The sequence below is a fragment of the Euleptes europaea genome, chromosome 1 (assembly GCF_029931775.1).
Source record: "Euleptes europaea isolate rEulEur1 chromosome 1, rEulEur1.hap1, whole genome shotgun sequence".
NCBI lineage: Eukaryota > Metazoa > Chordata > Lepidosauria > Squamata > Sphaerodactylidae > Euleptes > Euleptes europaea.
The window spans coordinates 166328793-166355086 of NC_079312.1; the positions used below are offsets into that span (position 1 = coordinate 166328793).

The 26294-nt window shown below is 45.5% G+C and overlaps 1 protein-coding gene across 1 annotated transcript in view; it reads right to left on the bottom strand.

The window, feature by feature from the left end:
• The window catches only part of LOC130482428 (unconventional myosin-Ia-like), a 61498-nt gene extending 37369 nt beyond the window's left edge, over positions 1-24129 (bottom strand). The window contains exons 1-12 of the mRNA XM_056855137.1: positions 24014-24129; positions 23063-23157; positions 21648-21752; positions 18286-18332; positions 16955-17018; positions 15574-15672; positions 14746-14849; positions 12255-12402; positions 10551-10669; positions 5351-5437; positions 2644-2709; positions 1111-1215 (exon numbers count right to left, since the gene is read on the bottom strand). Coding sequence (XP_056711115.1) covers positions 1111-1215; positions 2644-2709; positions 5351-5437; positions 10551-10669; positions 12255-12402; positions 14746-14849; positions 15574-15672; positions 16955-17018; positions 18286-18332; positions 21648-21735 — 927 coding nt within the window. The 5' untranslated portion in view covers positions 21736-21752; positions 23063-23157; positions 24014-24129. The remainder of the gene's footprint in view (positions 1-1110; positions 1216-2643; positions 2710-5350; positions 5438-10550; positions 10670-12254; positions 12403-14745; positions 14850-15573; positions 15673-16954; positions 17019-18285; positions 18333-21647; positions 21753-23062; positions 23158-24013) is intronic.
• Positions 24130-26294: the final 2165 nt, after the last annotated feature.

Consider the following 26294-nt stretch of genomic DNA (forward strand, 5'->3'; position numbering starts at 1 on the left):
AACATGCTATTTCCCTTGTTTTCAGGTGGACCCTAGAAGTATTCGGTGGTGGTGGAAAGTCACAGGTGACTCATGGCTCCCCTGTAGGGGTTTTCAGGGCAAGAGATGAACAGAGGTGGTTTGCCATTGCCTGGCTCTGCATAGCCGCTCTAGACTTCCTTGGTGGTCTCCCATCCAAATAAAAACCAGGGCCAACCCTGCTTAGCTTCTGACATCTGATATGATTGGGCTTGCCCAAACTATCCAAGTCAGGGTGGAGGTATTGACCCCCTCACTTTTGAGGTCGGTTGCATTACTAAGGAGCAACAGGGGACCACTAGTGACAGCCGTTCTAGACCATACAGGAGAGCATGAAATTCTCCAGTACAACACTAGCGAGAAGAATGCCTTCAAGGCATATCTGTCATTGCAACTGAATTCCCTTTGGTGGTTACCACAAACCACATCTACATTAGCCACACAATAACAAACCCCCATGCTTAATTATTGCATGCTTTGCAAATTCCATGCACTTCTGTGCCCTTTCAATGCTTCTGTTAGGTATTGCCTGCAATGGTTCCCAGTCCAGTAAGAAGGGATAATAATCCACTTTGCTTTATCTCCTATAATCAGAGCTGCCCCTGGAGCAATTTTACTTTCTGAGCATCACAGAATTTGTTTTTGGGAAGTAGCAAACATCTAGTCTAGGTAACTTTCCAACAGTTTTGAACACACAAAAGGTGATGTCTGTGTGGACCTTCTGGGCACTGTACAGCTACCAATCCCTCTGTCATGGTGGCTAGACCTTCCAGCCCATTAAACCCAAAGAATCACAAATCCAAATATCGGCTTCAAAAGAAAGCACATGTCATGTTTGAATCACTCTGCAATGAACTTATTTTAAGCATTGAAACTGAGTTTCTGAGGCGCAGAATCTGGATATATTTTATGGCACAAAATATTTATTAACCCCATATTTGGAGGTCTTTAAGCAGAGGCTGGATGGCCATCTGTAGTAAGTGCTTTGATTGTGGGATCCTGCATGGCAGCGGGTTGGACTGGATGGCCCTTGTGGTCTCTTCCAACCTTGTGTGATTTTGTGATTTTGAATGGCTCAGAAAAATTGACTACCTCCCGAACGTACTCCTCTTGTTCTTCTTTCAGGGTCAGCAGGATAAAGATCTGCTGCAGCTTCTCGTTACAGTAATTGATAATGAACTGCTCAAAGCTGTTGTTCTACAAAGAAATGAGAGAAAGAGACAGGTTGGAAGCAAAAAGCGTATATTACACAGTGGATTGCTTGTATTTGGCTCCTTAACGTCTTGTGGCACCTTAAAGACTAATAAGCTTTATTGAAGCACAAACCTTTTAGTGTCACAATGAAGAAGAAGAGTTGGTTTTTATATGCCGACTTTCTCTACCACTTAAGGAAGAATCAAACCAGCTTACAATCACCTTCCCCTCCCCGCAACAGACACCCTGTGAGATAGGTGAGGCTGAGAGAGTGTAACTAGCCCAAGGTCACCCAGCTGGCTTCATGTGGAGGAGTGGGGTAAACCAACCTGGTTCACCAGATTAGCCTCCACCACTCATATGGAGGAGTGGAGAATCAAACCCAATTCTCCAGATCAGACTCCACCGCTCCAAGCCACTGCTCTTAACCACTACACCATGCTGGCTCTTTTTGCTACAATGGACTAGCTTGGCTATGTACATAAGTGCTGCCAAGTCGCAACTGACTTATGGCAGCCCCAGCAAGGAGCTTTCAAGGCAAGCGAGAAGCAGAAATGGTTTGCTATTGCCTTCATCTGCAGAGTTTTCCTTGGTAGTCTCCCATCCAAGTACCAACCCTGGATAGCTTCCGAGATCCGATGAGATCAAGCTATACCATGCCACCTTCCCCTAACATGACTACCCTACTGAAATATGCATCCCACTCTCTGTCAATGTATGCCAGACCTGGCTTCTCACTCATTCGGTTCTTGCTAATGCCTCTGTGACCAACAACCACTGGACTGTCAACCACTCGGCCCGGAGGAGCATCATATATTCAAAATGTCACTAACCCCCTTCATCGGCAGGACTTTATGCTCGCCAGGTTAAATATTTTTCCCTCAGCTGTTCTTTCCGGGAGATTTCACAACATCCCGCTTGGAGACAGACTATGTAAATATTGCCATCTTGAACCTGATTCCATGACTCACATTTTATTGTTCTGCCCTCTCTTCTCTAGCTTAAGACATCATTTTATTGATCCAATTCTCGTGAATTTTTTCAGCTCGGCGAAGAAGACTACTCAATGTCTACTAGCTGATAAGTGCCCTAATTTGACTGAAGCAGTTGCCGAATATTTGGCAAATATTTTAACTAAGGGTCTTCGTACCGATAAGTAATAGTCCATTTTATTGCCTATTTTGTTCATGGCGTTTGTTGTGGAATTTTACTACCGAATTCAAACTGATTTTGATCGGTACTGTATTATATTATATTATTCTGCTTTTCTCTTTGTTTTTTATGCCATTAAAGGTTTGGAAATTGGAAATTGGACTAACAACCACACCAAGATTTCTTACATCTTAAAGTACCAGGAGGCCTCAGTCAAGTCCAGACTTTTCACCAGACCTTTGCTTTAAGACGCAAGTTCCAAGGATATCTACCACTCACCTGAAAAATCTCAAAGCCATAAATATCCAGAACACCCATCACTTTCTTGTGCTCGGTCGTTGTGACCTAAGAAATCAGAGAGCAGTTGGTCATCGGATTTTCTGAAAAAATCTGAAAGCCTTCATGGTTCACAGTCCCTCCAGATACTTGAACACGAATATCTTCTGCCATCACCCAGTATCAATTGCTCAATCACAAACAGATGCATTGCTATGCCCCATATAAATATTTACCACATTTGCACCCTACCCCTTCTCCATGGAGCGCAAAACAGCATTTGTGGCTTCTGATTTTATCATCTCAACAACCCTGCAAGAATGGTTAGGGCAAGTTGCAACAGTGACTTGCTCAAGGCACCCCAGTGAATTTAACAATCAATCAATCATTCCTTTATTGGCATAAAAAGGCACAATACAAAAGGATACGAAAGGAATGGAAATATTAAAAGGTGCCCTTTTAAAAAGTAGTTAGTAGACAGTTACATCGAATAACATTGTTGATAATGCCTTCTAATTAACTGTTCGATGGACTTTTAAAACAAACTTTAAAAACTGTGCCACCATCTCCAATATTTGAGGCGAACAATTATTCAATAAATAGGCGACATTAAAAGAATCTGGGACATTCTATCAATCAACAGGGGGCTTAATAGATCATTGCGAGATTCAGTATAAAAACTACAATAAAATGAGCAACTCTTTCAATACAATTGTCACAGGGGCAAAGCTAGGCAGACAGAGGGATTTTCCGAAATCTGCCTTCAAGTAGCGCAGATGGCAAAACATTAAATCTAGCCAGAGAAATGACTCTATCTTGAGAGGGATCATACAGGTGAGGTGAATTTAACAGTCACATAAGGACTCTGAACATTGAGTTCTCCTTATCCAAAGCTATCATTTCCAGCACTGCACCATCTGGGTCACAGCACTGAAAGAATGGGGAGAGATCTACCAACCATTCTTTACTGTGACTATGCAGAAGAAGGGGGAGTCCCAGACTTTAAACAAATGAACCAGAGAAAGGACAGAGGAGACAATAGAATATGTTGCTCTTTCAGGGAGACAAAGAACAGCTTGCCTCAACTTTTAGCCACCTTTCTAAGGGGAGACATGATAGAGGTCTATAAAATTATGCATGGTTTGGACAGAGTGGACAGGGAGACGTTTTTCTCCCTGTCCCATAATACTAGAACGCGAGGTCATCTGTTGAAGCTGGAGGGTGAGAGATTCAAAACAGATAAAAGGAAGTATTTTTTCACACAATGCATAGTTAAATTGTGGAACTCCCTGCTCCAGGATGTGGTGATGGCTGCCAACTTGGAAGGCTTTAAGAGGGGAGTGGACATATTCATGGAGGAAAGGGGTATTCATGGCTATTAGTTAAAATGGATACTAGTCATGCTGCATACCTATTCTCTCCAGTCTCAGAGGAGCATGCCTATTATATTAGTTGCTGTGGAACACAGGCAGGATGGTGGTGCTGAGATCGTCTTGTTTGGGGGCTTCCTAGAGGCACGTGGTTGGCCACTGTGTGAACAGACTGCTGGACTTGATGGACCTTGGTCTGATCCAGCAGGGCCTTTCTTATGTTCTTATGTTCTTTCTATCCTTTCTCCAGGGCAGAAGACACAGGCTTGGATCCTAGTTAGCATGTACCAAGCATTGTGAGCAGAAATAAACTTTCTGGTGTTCCTCTCCTACTGCAACCTGCTGTGCTCCGCAAAATCATATTCCCAGGAGGTGAATAAACCATGACGGACAGCATGGGCGGCAAAATGAGGATCTACGACAGCAGGAAGGAACTGGCAAATTCTCCTCCCAGACTAGCTACCATTTAACTCAATTTAGAAAGTTCTCATAATTCTTTGGCTGAGTGTCAATGCAGGTGAGGTGCTGGAAGATTCATGCTAAATAGTAACCACAGGGAATTTAGATCATTGCCAGCTCTTTCCCTCTGGTGCTATTTTCCCCAACCCTCAATCCCAACCCCCACTATTTTCCCCACTGGGAGAAGCACAGATACACCATAAGGCAAATTGTATGTTTTTCCAGGGAAGTCCAAGAGCACCTCCAGGGTGATATTTGGGGTCAGGGTGGAGAAAAAGTTCACACACACATGCACACACACACACACACCCCAGTGAAGCAGCAGACCTGATCTGAATCAGGTCACCTACAGGTACTATTTAATAATTTTAAAAAACATGTTAGAACACCATTTACAAATCTTTGAGCATCTCTTCTGTTTGGCCCTTAGAAGACACCACTGGATCGTTATTAGTTTCAAGACATATTCTTCACACAATATGTTATTATGGGATTCACACAAGCCCAAGAGGGGGTGATGGCCACTAACTTGGAAAGCTTAAAAAAAGTATTAGACAAATTAATGAAGATATCGATCTTCCTTATGGTTATTAGATAGAACGGCTAAATTGAACCTCAGACAGTATACCTCTCAGTGCCAGCTGCCTGGAGCATGCCACAAACAAAGGAAACCCAGTCATCTAGTTTTTGCAAACAGGAGAATACAGAAATATCCTCCTATAACAGTCCAGGTGGGGAAATAATCCTTGATATTGCAATAGAAAGACACAACATAACTCCTCCAGGAGTATTGAGAATGTGCCTTTTTTATGGGCTTGCAGCATAAGAAGCAGAAGGGAACGGTAGAGCATTGTTTATTCACGTCAGTGCATTACACTCACTTTGATGCTCTCGTTGATCCTGCTAACGAGCCAGTTAAACAGCCGGTTATAGATATTCTTTGCAAGGGCATCCCGTGCATAATAACCCTAAGAAACAAATTAAGGTTATTAGTGAGTGAAATCCAGCCACTCTGGAAAGCTAAGACTGTGAATCCTCAGAAGGAGCGCTAGCCACTGCTTCAGGAATGGTCCAGCCCCAGAGCTAGGGTACAGACCATTCTATGAACTCTCCCTTGCATATATGCAACCATTTTCCTATAATTCCTCCGCCCCATGTACCCATCGCAGCTGTGTATTTGTGAGAATTTTCTGTACTGCTTCAGAACTGTTTGATGGAGACCTATCACAGAAATATACACTGCCTATAGTTTCAGGGAATAGGTGTGTGGGATTCTAGCCAAGTAGCACCTTAGAGCCCAACAATATTTTTGGGGTATCAGCTTTCAAGAATCAAAGCTTCCTTCATTGGATAACTGTGTCTGATGAAGGGAGTTTTGACTCTCGAAAGCTTACACTCTGAAAATTTTTGTCCAGAGTCAGGCAGATGGCCATGGCAAGAGACAGGAGACATGGTCAGTGAGTGCAGTCCAAGGTCAAGCACAGATAAGTCCAACGTGTCAAAGCAGGAGAGGGCAAATCCAGAAGGCGTGGTCAGGTCCTGCCTAGAAGAGTCAGGTTTGCAGAATCCAACATATAGCAAGGCTATGAAGGCAGGCACACACGTGATGAAATGTTCCCACAAGATTCTCTTCTATGGCTGTCTAAATAGGGAATTATCTTGCTGAGACAGATAAGAAAGCTGCACTTAATTAGGTTGTTTCGGCATTCCCAACCAGGTGTAATTCACCTGCCTCAACACTGCTGTCAGGGATTGCTCTACGCTGAGCCAACAATCTTGCGCTTCTTCATCTTTCTTGGATTTCTCATCTTAAATGTCTCCTTCTTTGCTCTAAGACTCTGACGACCCCAAAGGTAAGGCTGACAGTTGCTGGGTTTCAGGCACAGCTTGAATTCCTGATCTGGAGGGCTGAGGGCATGGTGCCGCAGCTTCTGCTTGCAACTGATTCTCTGTTATAATTTCTGCCTGCGAGTTCTCCTCTGCTACAGCCCTGGGCTAGGACTGACTTCCTCCACCTTCTCCTCGCCTGAGAAAGTGTCAACAGGTTAACTCAGGACAATATTGTTGGTCTCTAAGGTACTATTGGACTCAAATCTAGCTATACAATGCATATGTAGACTGATAAGTCTAGCAAGAAGTCTGGATTTCATTATCTACTAACTAAAGAATGTAGTTAATTCTTTGATTCCCCTTGAGTCCTACCAGTGGGATTTTATCCATGCTGAAGATCCATCTATTGGTTTTATCACCAGCATAGATCATTTATTCCCAGTACCTTATTGTATGTACCATCTTTTTGGCCAAATAAGATTCATAAGGCAATCGACATTTTCCACATAAAGCAATTAAATCAATTAAAACAGCTATAATAAAACTAAAATACTTCCGATTCCAACAGAGAAAACCAATACAGACCTGTAAAGGGGAGATCAAGCCAGATGTGTGTGTGTGTGTGTACCATCAAGTCACAGCTGACTTATGGTGACCCTGTAGGATTTTCAAGGCAACAGATGTCTGGAGGTGGTTTGCCACTGCTTGCCTTGTGTTACAACCCTGGTAGTCTTTGGAGGTCACCCATCCAATTTCTAACCAGGGCAGACCCTGCTTAGCTTCTGAGATCTGATGAGATCAGGCTAGCCTGGGCTATCCAGGCCCAAGAGACAGGCTTCCCTAATTCCATAAACAGGGTGCTGAAAGCAAAAAAGGCTCTGCTAATATAAGTACAGAAAATATATAGGGTAAAAACCCTGTTAAATGAGCCCCGTGGCACAGAGTGGTAAGCTGCAGTACTGCAGTCCAAGCTCTGCTCATGACCTGAATTCAATCCCGATGGGAGTCGATTTTAGGTAGCTGGCTCAAGGTTGACTCAGCCTTCCATCCTTCCGAGGTCGGTAAAATAAGGCTAATAATAAATCTTCCACTACTAAATCAAAACAAGATATTTACTTAGTAGTTAAAATGACACAAGTTATAATGTCTTCTGGTAAAGCAGGGCTCATTCATTTCCATGAATGATGCTCCCAGCATTACTTTTTCTCCAATCAGGCTCGCAGGGGCCCAAACTGGATTGGGACTATGTAAAGAACTCTGGCTTCCCTTTACCCGTGCTGTTTCCGACATCTGAAATGGCACTGCTTATTTGTACCGTTGGGATAAACATCAGCCCCAAGCCAATTTCACACTATCAGCCCATTCCGAAGAGGGGAGGTAGAAACGAGATGGCCGGGAGCAGATATGCACATATGAATTCAGTCCCAAAGGAGGAACTAACTCTGCAAACCCAACCATGTTGCAGGTTCCTAGAGAGAGAGGCAAGGAGGAAGCACAGGGTGTCCTATCCAAGCTCAGTTTGTTATGAGCCTGCTGGCAGTTCAGAGTAGTTTTACAATGGTTTGTCCCATATATCTGCATTTATGTATTTCACCATGCATTCCTGAGCCACGCCGGCAGCCAGGACAAAAGCCCCTCAGGAGGCTGGCCAAGGCCTGGGCTGGCATAAGGGCCCGCCACGCAACTTTCGCCGCTGATTGTGGCCCCAACACTGGCGTGAAGGCCTGGCTGCTGGTTGCCAGCCGCTGCTGTGGCAGCGCCAGGCCGCTAACAAAGGCTGCGTCGTCGTCCCGGGAGGAGTTCCCGGGGTGTTACGGTGCCGGGTTGGGAGCGGGGCTGCCATTAGGCAGCCTCCTAAGCCGTAACAGCCTGGGAATGCCCCTTTTTTTCGGCCGAGATACACCATCTTTTAGGTGGCATGTCTCCTGTGCAACCCTATGTAGGTTGCGGCCATTTTCTCCCTATGTGGGTTGCACAGATTTTTTGCGCCAGGAGGAGGTTTCGGCATATATACATAAACGTTATGACTTTTATTGGCATATAAAAAAAGAATTTAGAAAGACTTTCACCCAGTGTTTGCTTTTGGAACGTGGATTTTACTGCTCCATAAAAAAAAAGATCTTTAAGGGTTATTATGACTTATGACATTTACATGCCTGTGAGTAACACTTTAACATGATTCATGTTACAGCATTTATTGTTGCTATGTTGTGATTCATTGCATATTTGTCTTGATATGTCTTTGTAGATTGCTATGTGTTGTACTGTGATTTTTATTCATTATGCTGTGCTGTGATTTTGTTAAATTACTGTGACACTTCAGAGTCTTTGCCCCTAGCTCAGGGCTCCCCAACCTTTTTGAGCCAGTGGGCACTTTTGGTGGGCACAGTGTGGTGGGCGCGGCCACAAAATGGCTGCTGCAGGAGGCGGAGCCAGCTACAAAATGGCTGCTGTAGCTTATCTTTGGTCACATAGCAAAGACCCTTGTGCTGTGGTGGCAGCTACTGCCAAAGCAATGTTTTTTAAACTGCACAGCCAATCAGAAACCTTGCTGGAGAAAAGCCCCTCCTGGCCCCACCTAGGGTTGCCAACCTCCAAGTGGGGCCTGAAGATCTCCCACTATTACAACTGATCTCCAAACAACGGAGGTCAGACCCCCTGGAGAAAATGGCTGCTTTAATGGCAAAACTTTAATAAATCAAAATTATAATGTACAATTTTGGGGGGAATGGGAGGAGTGGAGAATTTATTGTGAAAATCAATTTTTAATGGGACCATTTAAAGCATACTCTTTGATCTAATCCCTGATCTAAAGCCTACTAAATAAAACAATATAAATATATGTTAAATAACAATGGGATTAGTTTCTTTCTTTGTGCTATGGCGATATACCGACGCACATAAGCCTGAGAAATCTGACATTGAATTGGTACTTAGACGCCAGGAATCAAAGTACATACATATGTTTGACTCCTTACATCCTAAAGGACTCAATACATCGCTAGACTTAGCATGTTATTTATAAGTAGCATCACTGTTTGTATTAAAGGGTTTTGTATCTTTAAACATTCCGATCACATGACCTAATTGCATCATGTGACTAGAACCTTTAAATACTTTACACACCCAGGACTAATTTGCCAACGCGAAAGCCAGTTACTAACTGCTCGCGTGTAAGTATACTTATATAATTTTTGTTCTTGCTGGTTCTTACATTTTTATTCCTGTTATGTATGCCATGCTGCATTTTATATATCGCTGTTTATATCTATATAGTGGTCGCTGAGGAAGGCTCTTGTTCAGCCGAAACAGAAAGACTACCGGACTTCTGTATGAATGGAGAATTGACCATCTTACCTCTTGAACGACAAGACACCTTATACAGCTAAATAAGACTGTGCAGCTAGAATGCTTATTTAAACAAAAAGGACAGTATACCTATGTTTTTGTACTTTTTGCAACTTATGGTTAAGGTTGTTAACCAAGTTTAATGCATATAGTGTATATGAAATTTGAATAACCCTATTGAAAGGAGACTTCATTTACTTATTTTTTGCAATTGTTGCTGGTTTGGTTTGCTAAACCTTCAGGTTGTGGCTGGAGATCTGCTATTACAACTGATCTTCAGGTGATAGAAATCAGTTCCCCTGGAGAAAATGACCGCTTTGGCAATTGGACTCTATGGTATTGAAGTCCCTCCTCTCCCCAAATCCTGCCCCCCTCAGACTCCATCCCCAAAATCTCCAGTTATTTCCCAACTTGGAGCTGGAAACCCTACCCCTTCCCTAATATTTTTCTTGTTTACTCCTTTTTTGGGCTGCAACGTTTTCAGCAGCCCCATCTTTTACATTGAAGAAAATGAATTTGCGCCATTGTTCAATGTTTGCAGGGGGGGTGTTGGAAGTCAGTCCCTGTGTGATACCTATCACTGGCTAAACCACAGGCTGATCTGACTGTAGGGTTGCCAGGTCCCTCTTTGCCACCGGCGGGAGGTTTTTGGGGTGGAGCCAGAGGACGGTGGGGTTTCGGGAGGGAGGGGCTTCAATGCCATAGAGTCCAATGGCCAAAGCAGCCATTTTCTCCAGGTGATCTGACCTCTATCGGCTGGAGATCAGTCGTAATAGCAGGAGATCTCCAGCTAGTACCTGGAGGCTGGCAACCCTATCTGACTGGCTTTTGGTGAGATCCTTTCTAAACCGGAAATACGCAAAATACCAAAAAACAGCATTCATACCTCTACTCCATACTTACTTGAGATACCCTCAAAGTTGTCACCACCTTCTCCTGATGGGTCTCCACAGTCCGACAGCACAAAGCATTTTCCAATACAGATTCATCCAACTGGATCAGCTGACAGATATCCCGTATCACTGCAACAAATAAATACGGAAGCAGGGAGGATAATAGGGTTTTTTTGTTGTTGTTGTTAGTGTTTGATCCAGCATGGTATAGTGGTTAAGAGCGGTGGTTTGGAGTGGTAGAGTCTGTTATGGAGAACCAGGTTTGATTCCCCCTCCTCCACATGAGTGGCAGAGGCTAATCTGGTGAACTGGGTTGGTTTCCTCACTCCTACATACGAAGCCAGCTGGGTGACCTTGGGCTAGTCACAGCTCTCTTAGAGCTCTCTCAGCCTCACCTACCTCACAGGGAGTCTGTTGTGGGGAGGGGAAGGGAAGATGATTGTAAGCCGGTTTGAGTCTCCCTTAAGTGGTAGAGAAAGCCGGCATATAAAAACGAACTCTTCTTCTTCTCTCTTGTTAGTCTTTGACACAGATGTCACATTACCACCACCACAACCCCAAAAAAAAGAGATTAATGGAATAGATACAAGGTTTCTCAAACTCAGCCATGCAATCTACCGTACATAGTCTACCAGAATAAGCCCCATTTGGTATAATATATACACCAAATTCAAGGAAGATTCGGAGCAAACACAGGTAAAGCTTTTTGTGCGTCCACCATGCACTGAAGTGATTACATTTGTGAAAGAATTTTGTACTGGAATGTAAGCATACTACATCCAACCACTATAGCCATTACCCAACTACATACTTCTGACCTTAAATTTTCATAGCTGTAAAAATAATGAAGAAAAAGTAACCCTGAGATTTATTATACTCATGGTAAACCTGGTTAAAACTAATTTTAAAATGAGGCTTCCCTTCTTTTTAAAAAATGTATTGGTAGTAGGGTTGCAATATCATTATTGGTGTGTCTTTTGTGGAATTTGTATGGTATATTGATATGTGTATATATTATTTGTGAATATAATTTTTGTGAAAACTGTACACCAATTTGTACACAATAGATTATAGATTGAACTTCGTGCTGTTGTCTTGCATTTAGCAACCTCCACACACTAGCTGGGGATCTCCTGCTATTACAACTGATCTCCAGCTGATAGAGATCAGTTCACCTGGAGAAAATGGTCGCTTTGGCCATTGGACTCTATGACACTGAAGTCTGTCCCTTCCCCAAACCCTGCCCTCCTCAGGCTCCGCTCCAAAAACCTCCCACCGGTGGCAAAGAGGGACCTGGCAACCCTACTTGTGAGGTAGGTGGGGTGAGAGAGTTCAGAGAGAACTGTGACTGGCCCAAGGTCACCCAGCAGGCTTCATATGTAGGAGTAGGGACTAAAACCTGGTTCTCCAGATTAGAGTCCACCGCTTTTAACCACTACACTACGCTGTTCACTGTGTGAACAGACTGCTGGACTTGATGGGCCTTGGTCTAATCCAGCAGGGCCTTTCTTATGTTCTTATGTTCTTAAGATCTGACAAGATTTAGCTAGCCTGGGCTATCCAGATCAGGGCAGGAGCTACAAAGGGAATAAACACTTGGGAGTGCTAGCCATTAATCTCCCAGCATCACATCTAGTTAGACCCTAAACTATTTTGCAGCAAGCTTGGGTTGAGTTCCCCACCCTTACCCTGGTTATAGACTTTCCCTGCTGACCTTGTTCATTCTGGATTCCACAGGACTCTGCGCCACTGGCTTGAAATTGCTCGCTCAGCTGCACATCGCCCAGTTTGAGGACAACAGCGACCACCTCCAGCACCGCAGTCACCTCTGCTGAGGAGAAGCCAATGGCCTTCATGGCATCCTTTGTAAGAAAGCGACAGGGATGAGCATTAGGTTGTTTATGCATGGGAACTTTAACGCACGTTCGCCCCCGGTCTGTCTCAGTCGTTCCTTGGAGTTATGCATGAGTTTTCCGTCCATTAGAGATGACCTCGCGCCCAGCCCTCGCAAATCCCAGACCTTCCTGTTCCTCTGTTAACCCGATTCTTCCATCTCCCCTGAGCTCAGCCCGGGTGAAATCCCCTTGCATAAGGTCAAAGTGCGGGGCACGCAAGCTTGGTTTCGCTCACAGCCAATTACAAAACAGTGTGTAAAGAGGCGGGGATTCAAATACTCCCTGCTTCCTGGGAGTTCTTTCTGGGCAGAAGAATGGACTTTTAAAACGAGGTTTGGGTTCCCCCCTCCATTCCTTTTAGGGCGCTCCATTTTGTTTTTGTCTTTTAAAATGCATTTTGGCTGGGCGCTTGGATTTCCGCGGGTGGGGGGGTGACTTCTTTCTCAAAGAAAGAGCTACAGCCAATCACAAAGCGGCATTTGAAGGGGCGGGCTTCTTGTTTTGCGCTTGGAGACTGCAGGTGCGTAGCTTCTAAAGAAGACAGTGTGGGTCCAGCGAGCAACGAACCTCAGGTAAAACTCCCATGCATAAATGACCTTAGACAACCTGACCCTCCCTGGCTTGCATAAGAGTACTGAGGCAAAATGCAGTGGTGCTTTTAGGGCAAAAATTGGGTGTGCAGAGGATCCACTTAGGTAGAGGTAATATTTAGGTTACTGCGACACTGTTCGGTTGTTGGACTGGTCTGGGGGTTGAGGAACGTACAACTGTATGCCTTTCACTTCTTGCAGTCTCATAGTTCACCAATGTGATGCCCAATGGGGCAAGAAGTTATTTTCTTTAGGTCTCAGGCAGTCTCCTGAGTTCTTTCGAGTTCTACAGTTTTTAGAGTCTTGGACAGAGAGTTCCATGTGTCTGCAAAAGATCTTGCTTAGGCAGAGAAATACATGCTCTGAATCCCTGAAAAAATTAATCACTATGCCTAACACTGATATACATATAAGAAATCTGCCACGGCTGCAGCCAATATCAAAATAATTTATATACTGAGCACATGCATATATCATTGAAATAATCCCACTGCTAACAGGGGCAAAGGTATATGATTTAACTTGGAAGATGAAGATGGATAGCCTTTGCAGCTTCCTCCTTTGGAGGGAACAGAAGAACCTCCTAACGTTATTGTTTCAACTTCAACAGTTGGATTCACTGACATGGTCCAGTGGCTTAATACTGGTGAACTTAGGTTGCCAACTTCAGGTTGGGAAATTCCTGGAGATTTGGGAGGTGGAGCCTGGGAAGGGGTTGGGGAGGGACCTCAGTGGAATATAATGCCATACATTCCGCTCTCCAAATCAGCCATTTTCTTCTGGGGAACTGATCTCTGTAGTCTGGAGATCAGTTGTAATTCCAGGAGATCTCCAGGTCCCACCTGGAGATTGGCCACCCGATAGGTTGAACAAATGACAAGAGAAAATACTTTGGCATCGATGCCTTTATTTTTGTATATTCGGACACATTTCTGTAAACAAAAATTTTAAATATGCCTCTCATGAACCCCATCTTTTTAATGCTGGGATAGGCATTCAAGTAGGACTATTTCCCCTTTTTGCCAGTGAGTTTTAAGCAGGAATAGTGTCGATAATCGAGTCTATATTAATAGGATTCCCAACCTCCAGGTGGTGGCTGGAGATCTCCCACTATTACAACTGATCTCTAAGCGACAGAGACCAGTTCACCTGGAGAAAATGGCCGCTTTGGAAGGTGAACTCTTTGGCACTGAAGTCCCTCCCCTCCCCAAACCCTGCCCTGCTCAGGCTCCACCCCCAAAATCTCCAGGTATTTCCCAACTGGGAGCTGTCAACCCTATATATCAGGGGTGGGGAACGTCAGGTCCGGGGGCCGTTTAAAGCCAGCAAAATCATTTGGTCTGGCCCTTTGTGGGTCCTGGCAGATCTCTAGCTCAGTAGGATCTAAGACTGGTGATCCACCCCCTCCCACCGATAGGAATAGCCTCTATTCAAAGCAGATGTGAGTTTGTTTTGCTGAGAAAAGGAACATTTTTCCCCCTTGCAGAAGAGTCGTTAGCTATGGAGCTGCTAGTGCCACCCAAGAAACTAATTTTTAAGTTGATAATTTTGTACGGCCCACGAATGATGATATAAATAACCAAATGGCTCTTGGCAGAAAAAAGGTTCCCCACCCCTGCTATATATTAAAGAAGGCTCCCTTCTGGCAACACCTTAGAAGGGTTATATGTGACAACAAACCAGTATAATTCATGTCCCGGGTCCCACCACAACACAGTACCTGAACAGCCCTGAAGTTGGCAGCATCGTCCACGCCATGCAGGCTTGGGGCCTCCTTGTTGAGATAGCTGTAAAGGCTGCAGTCTCTCTCTAGCTTCAGCCGTTCTGTTGGAAAAGAGACATTGCTTGCAGGACCTCTTCCTCATGGGACCTCTTTTACACCAAGGGTACCCATTTTCTTACGTCTTTTCCTACTCTGCTCTCGACTCCTGTTACTCAAAAGTATCACTCACATTCGCCTCCAGCCTGTCTTGGTTGTTTCTTGGAGTTATGCATGAGTTTTCCCTCCATTAGATATTACCTCACTGCCAGCCCTCACAAATCCCGGGACTTCCCGTTCCTCTGTTAACCCGATCCTTCCCTGTCCCCTGAGCTCAGCCCCAATGAAATCCCCGTGCATAAGGCAAAGTGTGGGACACGGAAGCTTGGTTTCTCTCACAGCCAATTACAAAGCAGCGTGTAAAGAGGCGGCGATTCAAATGCTTCCTGCTTCCCCAGAGCTCTTTCTGAGTAGAAGAAAGACTTTTCAAAACCAGGGCTTGGATTTCTCCCCCCACTCCTTTCAGATTGCTCAGTTTTTTGTTCTTAAACTTCTGGAGATTTGGGGGTGGAGTCTGGGGAGGTCAGGGATCTCAGTGGGATACGATGCCACTGAGTCCACCCTCTAAAGCATCCATTTTCTTTAGGGGAACTGATCTCTGTAATCTGGAGATGAGCTGTAATTCCAGAGGTCCCCAGATCCCACCTGGAGGCTGGCATCCCTAACTTCTACCATGGTGCACCAGATCTAGTCATGTAAAAGCTGCAGAGATCCTGTTTGTGAACATACTGAGCTGCTGATCAGAGCCTCCAGACAGGAGCTGGTAGAAGATATGAAAGTTCCTCTCGTCCTTGACATGATGGACCACCCGGGATTTCTCCAGCAGGTCTGTTAATCAACAAGAAAAAAAAAGGAAACAGGGTTGAACAGGCCTAAGGCAATATTAAGCAAAGGTAAAGGTCCCCTGTGCAAGCACCGGGTCATTCCTGACCCATATTAGCCAGCTGGAAAAAGCCCCTGTTGGTAGTGACTTCTCCTCCTCCTAGCCCTGGAGGAAACCTCTTGTCCTTCCTCCTGCTCAGAAAGTCCTTTAACTCCATCCCTAGTGTAGAGCTGCAAAAGTGTGTTTTTCAAAATCCTGGCGGTTCCTGTGAGCATTGACAGACTGCGTTTCCCTCAGGACGAGAGCCAGCTTTGGTTTAAAGACCTGGACCCCAATAGCTGTCAGCAAACGTCATGCACCCCATCCTCAATTACTGTCCACCTGGAGGCCAACCGGCTCTCGTTCTGACATACGTTGAACTGTATTTCTTTATACTATGGATTTCAGTGCAATCAGTTCACCAGCAGATTTGAGCAATGAATAAACAAAAACACAAATCTATCCAGCCACAAGCAAAATCGTTTTCCTTCATAAGGAGAAAGAGGTTTGATATTCTTTTTTAAATGAAATTAGACATTCAGTGGTTAGAAAGCGGAAGGAGAGAGGTCACAATCTGAAGGGTAAAAGCGCAAAAGGGTACTCAGGATTGACCCATTGTAGCTCCCTTCCCGACCTAACTTTTAAAAAGGTGAGGGGTCCCTATCCCACGCTAACATCAAAAACATCACAAATTGCACATCCCTCCCACTAGGTTTTATGCGTAGAGTCTCTATTTCTTGCAACTGGACAGAAAGAAGAAATTGTGTCTGCATAGGGTTGCCAGGTCACCCCTCTCCTCCGGTGGGAGGCTTCTGGGGCAGAGCTGATGGGATTGCGCATGCTCCGACGCACGTGTGCGTCACTTCCAGTTTACACCCGAAAGTGCCGCATCGCGAGGGGCCTTTTACCACTCAAACTCCCAGTTTGAATGGTAAAAGGACCCTTGCGATGCATTTACACCAGGAAGTGCCGCATCGCAAGGGGCCCTTTACCAGTCAAGTTTGAGTGGGATAAGGCCCCTCGCAATGCAGCGCTTCCGGTTGTAAACCAGAAGTGCCGTGCCGCGGCGTGTAGGCGCACGTGCACCTGTGCCCGCCAACCCTCAGCTGGTCAGCAGGCAGGGGGTGAATTGGTGGGGGTTTGCCCACCACCACCAGGCACCTGGCAACCCTATGTCTGCGCCTGTTAAATTCTGGCACCCTGGTGAGGAAGAGAGGAAGAGTAATGGAGTTGGTGGTTCATACTCACAATTGCTGATGACACCACCCAAAGGATCACCCTTGAAGTCAAACTCAATGTCCATGTATTTGCCCTAGAGACAAAAGGGGGGAAAGCCAAGGAGCTAGAACAACAGTGTTCACTCTATGGTTCACAGAGAGCCACATGCATAATTACCATTAACCCCCAAAGCCACATTTATTTCCACCCCTAATTTGAGGCCTGCACCTCAGGGACAGAAAAAAATGTGCAAAGCACCAGAGGTTACAAGGCGTTTATCTACTAACTTGTAGCTACTCCAAAATTTTACAAAATGGTAGTAACAACAATGTTTCAAATAAATTGCAAAGCATGTATTACAGTATACAAATAATGAGCAAATGCAAAAGAGGGACCTGGCAACCCTACCCCACCCACTTTCTAATAACACAGCACTCACTAGAAAATGTGTTGGGTGCCATGGTGCCATCAGGCACCAAGTTGGCAACTAGGGTGGCCAGGTCCCTCTTCACCACCAGTGGGAGATTTTTGGGGTGGAGCCTGAAAAGGGCAGGGTTTAGGGTGGGAAGGGACCAATGCCATAGAGTCCAATTGCCAAAGCGGCCATTTTTTCCAGATGAACTGATCTCTATTGGCTGGAGATCAGTTGTAATAGCAGCTAGTACCTGGCAGTTGGCAACCCTATTGGCAACCCCTGCTCAAGCTCTTAAGGCTATGAAAATATAAGTACATTTCTGGGGGTTACAAGTTAAGGTTTCAGTGCCCTACATGCCATTTTACTGGGGTTGCCAACTGCCAGGTGGTGGCTGGAGATCTCCTGCTAATTCAACTGATCTCCAGCCGATAGAGATCAGATCACCTGGAGAAAATGGCCGCTTTGGCAATTGGATTCTATGGCAGTGAAGCCCCTCCCCTCCCCAAACCCCGCCCTCTTCAGGCTATGCCCAAAAAACCTCCCGCCGGCGGCAAAGAGGGACCTGGCAACCCTACATTTTACCCCTTGCCGTAAAGAGCAGAAGCACATAAAGTTAAGCAAAATAAGCATGGATTTGTATATTGCAAGAGTAGGCATATGTAGGGTTGCCAGGTCCCTCTTCGCCACCAGCGGGAGATTTTTGGGGCGGAGCCTGAAGAGGGTGAGGTTTGGGAAGGGGAGGGACTTCAATGCCATAGAGTCCAATTGCCAAAGCGGCCATTTTTCTCCAGGTGATCTGATCTCTATCGGCTGGAGATCAGTTGAATTAGCAGGAGATCTCCTGCTACTACCTGGCAGTTGGCAATCCTAGGCATATGCCCTTCAAGAGGTCCAACCAGCTATCTCACAAATCATTAATCCCCACAATATTTGCATTAATACTTACAAATCTTGAGGAGTTGTCATTACGGATGGTTTTTGCATTCCCAAAGGCTGCAGAGGAAAAGGAAAGAAGAGGACAGCTTAATAGTGACAGATTTCTCGCAGAATGTTTTTGGTGGCAGCAGATGTTTTCTGGGCTAAGTGGTGGAAGCAACAGAGAAACAAATGGGAACTAAACAAATATAGCAGGGGTCCACCTTGTTGAGACTGGGGCACTTTTGGAATTTTTGAGAAAGAGAGTAGGTGCCACCACCTGGTTGCTGTGGGGAACAGTTACAAACGTTTGGGAGGTCCAAAGCCAGGCATGATGTTCCCTGCAGACTTCAAAGTGATGCTTTTTAGGGCCTTGTAAAGCATCTCTTGCTCCTATGAGGTCGAAGGGCAAGCCAGGAGCCCGGCCTAGCCAGGGGAGGGCAGGCTAGAAGTGCAAAAAATAATAATAAATTAAATAAATAAGACTGGCTCCTCGCTTAGCGGATGAAGTGTTTTGAGGAAAAGACAACTGGGCATCAGCAAACACATCAGTGGGCACTATGGCAGGCAGGGGAACACTAAAATACAGGACGCATAGTTAAATTGTGGAATTCCCTGCCCCAGGATGTGGTGATGGTTGCCAACTTGGAAGGCTTTAAGAGGGGAGTGGACTAGGGTTGCCATCCTCGAGGTACTAGCTGGAGATCTCCTGCTATTACAACTGATCTCCAGCTGATAGAGATCAGTTCACCCAGAGAAAATGGCCGTTTTGGCAATTGGACTCTATGGCACTGAAGTCCCTCCCCTCCCCAAACCCCGCCCTCTTGAGGCTCCGCCCCAAAAACCTCCCCCTGGTTGCAAAGAGGGACCTGGCAACCCTAGAGTGGACATGTTCATGGAGGATAGGGCTATCCGCGGCTCCTAGTCAAAATGGATACAAGTCATGGTGCATACCTATTCTCTCCAGGATCAGAGGAGCATGCCTATTATATTAGGTGCTGTGGGACACAGGCAGGACAATGCTGCTGCAGTCGCCTTGTTTGTGGGCTTCCTAGAGGCACCTGGTTGGCCATTGACTGCTGGACTTAGAATCATAGAGTTGGAAGGGACCACCAGGGTCATCCAATCCAACCCCCTGCACAATGCAGGAAATTCACAACTACCTCCCCCCCACACCTAGTGACCAGAAGATGGCCAAGTTGCCCTCCCTCTCATCATCTGCCTAAGGTCACAGAATCAGCATTGCTGACAGATGGCCATCTAACCTCTTCTTAAAAACCTCCAGGGGAAGCCTGTTCCACTGAGGAACCTCTCTAACTGTTAGAAAATTCTTCCTAATGTCTAGACAGAAACTCTTTTGATTTAATTTCAACCCGTTGGTTCTGGTCCGACCTTCTGGGGCAACAGAAAACAACTCAGCACCATCCTCAATATGACAGCCCCTCAAGTACTTGAACATGGTTATCATATCCCCTCTCAGTCTTCTCCTCTTCAGGCTAAACATACCAGCTCCTTCAACCTTTCCTCATAGGACTTGATGGGCCTTGGTCTGATCCAGCCTGTTCTTATGTGATATTATTTTCAAGAACTGGCTGGACTTGAAAATACTAGACATAACAGTACATCCACATATATGTATTCACATATCTAGGGTTGCCAGGTCCCCCCTCTCCTCCGGCGGGAGGCTTTGGGGGCAGAGCTCGGGGATCGCGCACCTGCCACTTCTGGTTTACAACCGGAAGTGCGGACTTTCACTCACCTGGGGAGCTGATTTGATGGTCCGGGTGGGGAGCGGGGCTGGGCCAGCCAGCTGAGTGTCGGGGCGGCTGGGCACAGCGGCAGGAGCATCCTAGGGCCGACGGGCAGCGGGGAAGCCGCTGCGGCACCTGTCCTTCCCAGCAGGGCCGCGTAATGGCGCCCAACACTTGCGGGGGCTGGGGCAGGGCTCTGCCGCACCTGCGCCGTCCTCCTGCACTTCCTTGGCCCCGCCCAAGTTCTGTGGTGCGGCGTGCACGCGCTCGTGCACATTTGCCCGCCGACCCTCAGCTGGTTGGTAGGGAGAGGGGTAAATGGTCGGGGGGTTGCCCGCCACCACCGGGCACCTGGCAACCCTACACATATCTGGCTGTTCACATGTAAAGCAGGAAGTGGAAAACAGCCCTGTGTAACAGAACCTTTGTCTTGAGGGAAATAACAGATGACTCATAAGAAACAGATGACTAAAATACATTCAGTGTTCTTTTACAAAAGGACTTTGGTCCAGGTGGGGACCCTACTCCTTCCCTGCTCCATTCCTCAGAAAGGAGGCGGTAGGCACATATAGGGTTGCCAGCCTCCAGGTAGCTGGAGATCTCCTGCTGTTACAACTCATCTCCAGACAACAGAGAAAATAGACACTTTTGAAGGAAGTGTAAAATCTCAATATGTATGGCTTTCACTGGGTATCACAATAGTTATGTGTAAACACATAGACTAGAATCTATTAAGCACAAGCAAGAATCCCAGTTTGTAAGCACACAAGCTGCAGTTTATAAGCACACAAGCTGAAGACTTAGTTTGTAAGAAAGACAAGTTATTCACCATAGTGTAACCTTATGATTATATGAGCACACATATTAGTGACAGTATGTAGTATTACTATTTCACTGAGATATATGAGAAATGTATGGAACACTTAGACATTCACATAGGCCAGAATGGATCTGGCTTGCTGCATAGAAAAAAAGTAGACAGAAGTTCAAAAGGTAAAAATCAGCACAAACACAGGAGTTCATTAGAAGGACAGAAGTTCACTCCAAGGATTAGGACACAGAGTAAAGGTATGCCAAGTTGACAGCTTAATTGAAAGATGTAAGCCAAGTTGAGAGTAGAAGGTAGGCCTTCACGTATGTTATCTAAAGCAGGATGAGCTAAGTTTGGGTGTCTGGCCAATTTCAAAGGTATAGACTGGCACAGAAATAAAGATATAGTAGAGATAAGGCCAAAGGCCAAAGAGTAGCACCAATTAAGCTAATTGGTTAGCTGAGCTCATGGGGCGTGCACAGAATGTATCACGGGGCGTGCACAAGGTGAGGTCATGAAGTAAATGTGGAGTCCGAACAAGGTAGACAAAGGACTCCAAAATTGTATAAATATTCCTAGATGTTGTATGGAAATTTGGAAGAGTGGTATTGGCTCTTCCTGCCGGCATAATAAATTACCTCTTGCTTCTAAAAGAACCTGAGTCGTCCCTGATCTTGGTGAGTCTGTGCCATCGAACGGGGGTCTGGCTTTTGCATCCAACACTTTGGCCATTGGACTCGATGGCATTGAGGTCTCCCCCTCCCCAAACTCTGCCCTCCTCCGTCCCAAAAACCTCCCGCCGGTAGGGAAGAGGCAACCCTAGGCACATACCTTCCAGGACAGGGTTTGACTGCAGCAGCTGTTCCTTGACCCGGTTCACCTGCTCCCCTTTCCCACATACAGCTGCCACATAGGACATCACTAGCTTGCTGGCCTCTGAGGAAGAGAAAGTACAGGGATCCGTTCTTAGAATATGCACCGGTACTGGGGGAAGGCTGGAAATGCCTTGCACTTCCTCTGCTCCTGTTACGTGAAGGAAATGTCCTTTGGAATTTGCTTATTTGCAGACTGAATCAATTTAAACCACTTGCACATTTGAACATTACAAAGAATCGCCTTGCTGATCAAAACAAGGTTCATTCCCACCTGAAAAAAATATAATCAAGGCTATGTAAGATTCCAATAGTGAAACCCTAGCATTCATCAGTAAAATTAATTTATATACAAAAACATCACAGGAGAAAAGATAAAAGGCAACAGAGTTCATCTGTTTCATCATGGTAATTTAACGCCGTCCCCCCCCAAAAAAGGCTCTTGAATGCTGACATGATAGTGGTTTTGTTTTTGTCTTTTTCAGACAGTTGAAGGCAGTTTGAAATAACATCTGTCGCTCCTTCTGTGCACACTTATTCTAGTTATGGCTCTAGCAAACAGGTTCTTCAGGTTGTTATCATGATTCAAAAACCTGCAACAAGGTGGCACCTATGCCAGCGCAGGGTCACGCCTGCTCCTATGGCAGTTTGCCCCACCCTCAAGAATGCACCCTTAGTCCCCAAAATGCTACAGAAATTATTTTGCCCATATGAATTTTGTCTCTCCTACCAGTTCTTTAGGCCCCAGCGTGGTGTAGTGGTTAACAGCAGTGGTTTGGAGTGGTGGACTCTAATCTGGAAAACCGGGTTTGATTTCCCACTCCTCCACATGAGCGGCGGACGCTAATCTGGTGAACTGGATTTGTTTCCCCACTCCTACACACGAAGTCAGCTGGGTGACCTTGGGCATGTCACATCTCTGTTAGAGCTCTCTCAGCCCCACCTACCTCACAGGGTGTCTGTTGTGGGGAAGGTAATTGTAAGCCAGTTTGAGTTTCCCATAAGTGGTAGAGAAAGTCAGCATATAAAAACCAACTCTTCTTCTTCTTCTTCTCCGTCTTCTCCATCTTCTTCTCCGTCTTCTTCTTCTTCTTCCCTTCTACTAACTGGCTGTTGCTCTATGGGCGAAAACGCACGGTCGCTTGAGCCTCCTTTCTTCCCTGTTCCAGCCAGGATTCAGCCAGGATCGAACGCACGGATGTGCGTTCGATCCTGGCTGAACCCTGGCTGGAACAGGGAAGAAAGGAGGCTCAAGCGACCGTGCGTTTTCGCCCTATGTGTCATCATCCTTCCCCCTCCACGATAGCCACCCCTCTCCTCCCAATAATGTTTTCTTTTACAGTGATTTCCCCTTGATGCCCCATCCTCACTCACCTGTTTTGCCAGCTCCGCTCTCGCCTGTGATAAGGACACACTGGTCTTTGTCCTGGTCTCTCAGGGAGCGGTAAGCATCATCAGCTATGGCATAGCTACACAGGAGGAGACGTATTAGGAGGATTGTCTTATCTCCCACCATTACCTCCTCCTAGGGTTGCCAACCTCCAGATCTCCTGCTATTACAACTGATCTGCAGCCAATAGAGATCAGTTCCCCTGGAGAAAATGGCCGCTTTGGCAATTGGACTCTATGGCATTGAAGTCCCTCCCCTCCCCAAACCCGCCCTCCTCAGGTTCCGCCCCAAAAACCTCCTGCCGGTGGTGAAGAGGGGCCCTACCTTCCCCCATTCTGTGGGCGTTTTAAAATAGTTATATTTATTTTACATACTAATATGGGGAAAAGAAAAAAATACAGATTTTTAAAAAACAGATAAAAAAGGATAATAAAGATAAGACTGGGGTTACTACTACTCATGATAATTCTTAATAAATTCACACCAAAACCATGATTAAAACTTAATGCTTTAAGCTTGTTTAGCATAATGCTAACATAAAAGAAAAGACATTATGATGCTTTAGAAGTCATGCCACATTTGAAAAAGTCTTCACTGCTTATCTGATAAATCAAGTAGAAGACAGTTAAACCAATGAGTGAGATATATGACCTAATTCAATTATTTCTATGAAGTCCATAATTATTTCAATTCATCCCTACAAAACAGTACTTTGCATATTCTCTATAGTTACTTGAAATATGTTAATAAAATAGCTCATTCTACAATATATTGAGAAGTTTTCTTCCCTGAAGAGATATAATCCACATTTAAAATAATAACCTAACACTAACTCGGTTCTTAAGAACACTATGAATAATATAATTTCCATTTATCGTCAGATTCTTTCCTTGGCCCATTCCGTGGGCTTTTGACTCCCATGGGATCTCACTTACATGTGGGGCTTTACGGCAAAGAAGTTACAGTTCTTATACTGTTCCACCGTCTCTTCTGTGTAAATGGGCAGGGGCTGATACGGGTTCACTGAGATCACCACATTCCCGATGTAAGTCTGAGGCAGGAATATCATTATTAACAACATGTACAGAACGGTAAAGATGTGGATTAGTATGGTATAGTACAATCTAAGCAGGGTTGGTTGGGGGGGGCACCAAGGAAGACTGCAGAGGAAGGCAATGGCAAATCACCTCCGCTTCTCACTTGCCTTGAAGGCCCCTTGCTGAGATTGCCTTAAATTGGCTGTGATGACAGCGCATATGTACGTACAGAAAGGCGAGCCATGAACACATGAAGCTGCCTTATACTGAATCAGACTATCAAGGTCCATCAAAGTCAGTATTGTCTACTCAGACCGGCAGTGGCTCTCCAGGGTCTCAGGCAGGGGTCTTCCACATCACCTACTTTCCTAGTCCCTTTAACTGGAGATGCCGGGAATTGAACCTGGGACCTTCTGCATGCCAAGCAGATGTTCTACCGCTGAGACACAGCTCCTCCCCTAAATAAACGAGGGCTGAGGAAATAAATGAGGTCTGAAGAAAGGGGTGTGCCAACCGTAACCTTCCTCAATTCCAGCTGGTTTTGTAGAAACAGTAGGCAAGGAGACAGCAGGGTCCAGGTGGGCCCTGCTCGCTGCCCAAATTCTTGACCACAGCCATTTGTTTTTTGCTGTCAAGTAACATCTTATTCATCCATCCATCCATTTATCCATCCATTTATCCATCCATCCATCCATTTAGCCAAATGTATAATCTACCCTCCCCAGCCTAGACCAGGCTCAGAGCGACTCACATAAAAATAGATTTTAAGGTAAAAACATGGTAAAACAGTTAAAACAATAATTAAAAAACAGCCTGTACAATCAATCATAAACAGTAACTGACATCTAAAGGCACTACTGGTGAGAGATACAGGCCATGACATCTGACTTATGGAGAGCCCTGGGGGGTTTTCAAGGTAAGAGACATTCAGAGGTGGTTTACCATTGCCTGTCTCCTCGTCTTCCTTAGAAGTCTCCCATCCAAATGGTTGCCAGGGTCAAGCCTGCTTAGCTTCTGAGATCTGATGAGATCAGGCTAGCCTGGGCTATCCAGGTCAGGGCCCAGAACCACTTACCTGCCAAAATTCTGCAAGCCATCAACTGCATGATAGAGGGGTAGTATGTGTTGGGAGCAACAGCTGATGTCAACAAGGGTTTCATGGTGAATTTAATAATGTTGAATGCAATATCTAATCTAAGAATGGATCTTCGAGAAACATAATCTGCAATACTTGTTATCTGTATAGGCAGTTATGTGGGGGATGGAAGGGAATATAGTGTACCATGTGCTCACACTAACAATATTTTTAAAAGCATCCCCCAAAATATCTCCAAAGGGGGAAGGGATGGGTGAAAAGTGGACAGCTATTTACCAGAACAGGGATGATCCATCATAAATATGGAGCATGTGAGAAGCATTTGAGAAGCAGTGTGGTGCAGTAGTTAGAGATACATAGTGGTTAAGCATGTCAAATTAGGATCTGGGAGACCCAGGTTCAGATCCCCACTGGGACACAGAAGCTTGCTGGGTGACCTCAGACCAGTCACACACAGGCTAACCTACCTCACAGGGTTGTTGTGTGGATAAAATGGAGGAGAAGGAGAACGATGTAAGCTGTTTTGTGTTCCCATTGGGGAGAAAGAGGGGGGTATAAATGCAGTGAAGAAGAAAAATGTGTGTAGAACCAAGTTCTAACCCCTTTCACTAGCATGCAATATACTCCCTCTTCTTATCCCTCCATCCTTCCCTGGCCGCTGTGATGAAGTGTCTTGGCTTCCATGGTCATAGAATAAATGGGCATGGATCTTATACCATATCAGGCTTCCAAATCTCCATCATCCCATCCTAAATTGGAAGAGCTCCCACCTCAGTTATTCCTAGGGTTGCCAACCTCCAGGTACTAGCTGGAGATCTCCTGCTATTACAACTGATCTCCAGCCGATAGAGATCAGTTCACCTGGAGAAAGTGGCTGCTTTGGCAATTGGATTCTATGGCATTGAAGTCCCTCCCCTCCCCAAACCCCGCCCTCCTCAGGTTCCACCCACAAAACCTCCCACCGGTAGTGAGGAGGGACCTGGCAACCCTAGTTATTCCTCATCCTCCGCCCATCTTACATAGATTTCATTATGTCGGAAGCGTTCCTCTAGGTTTTGCAGCAACGTATCTTCTGTCAGTGGA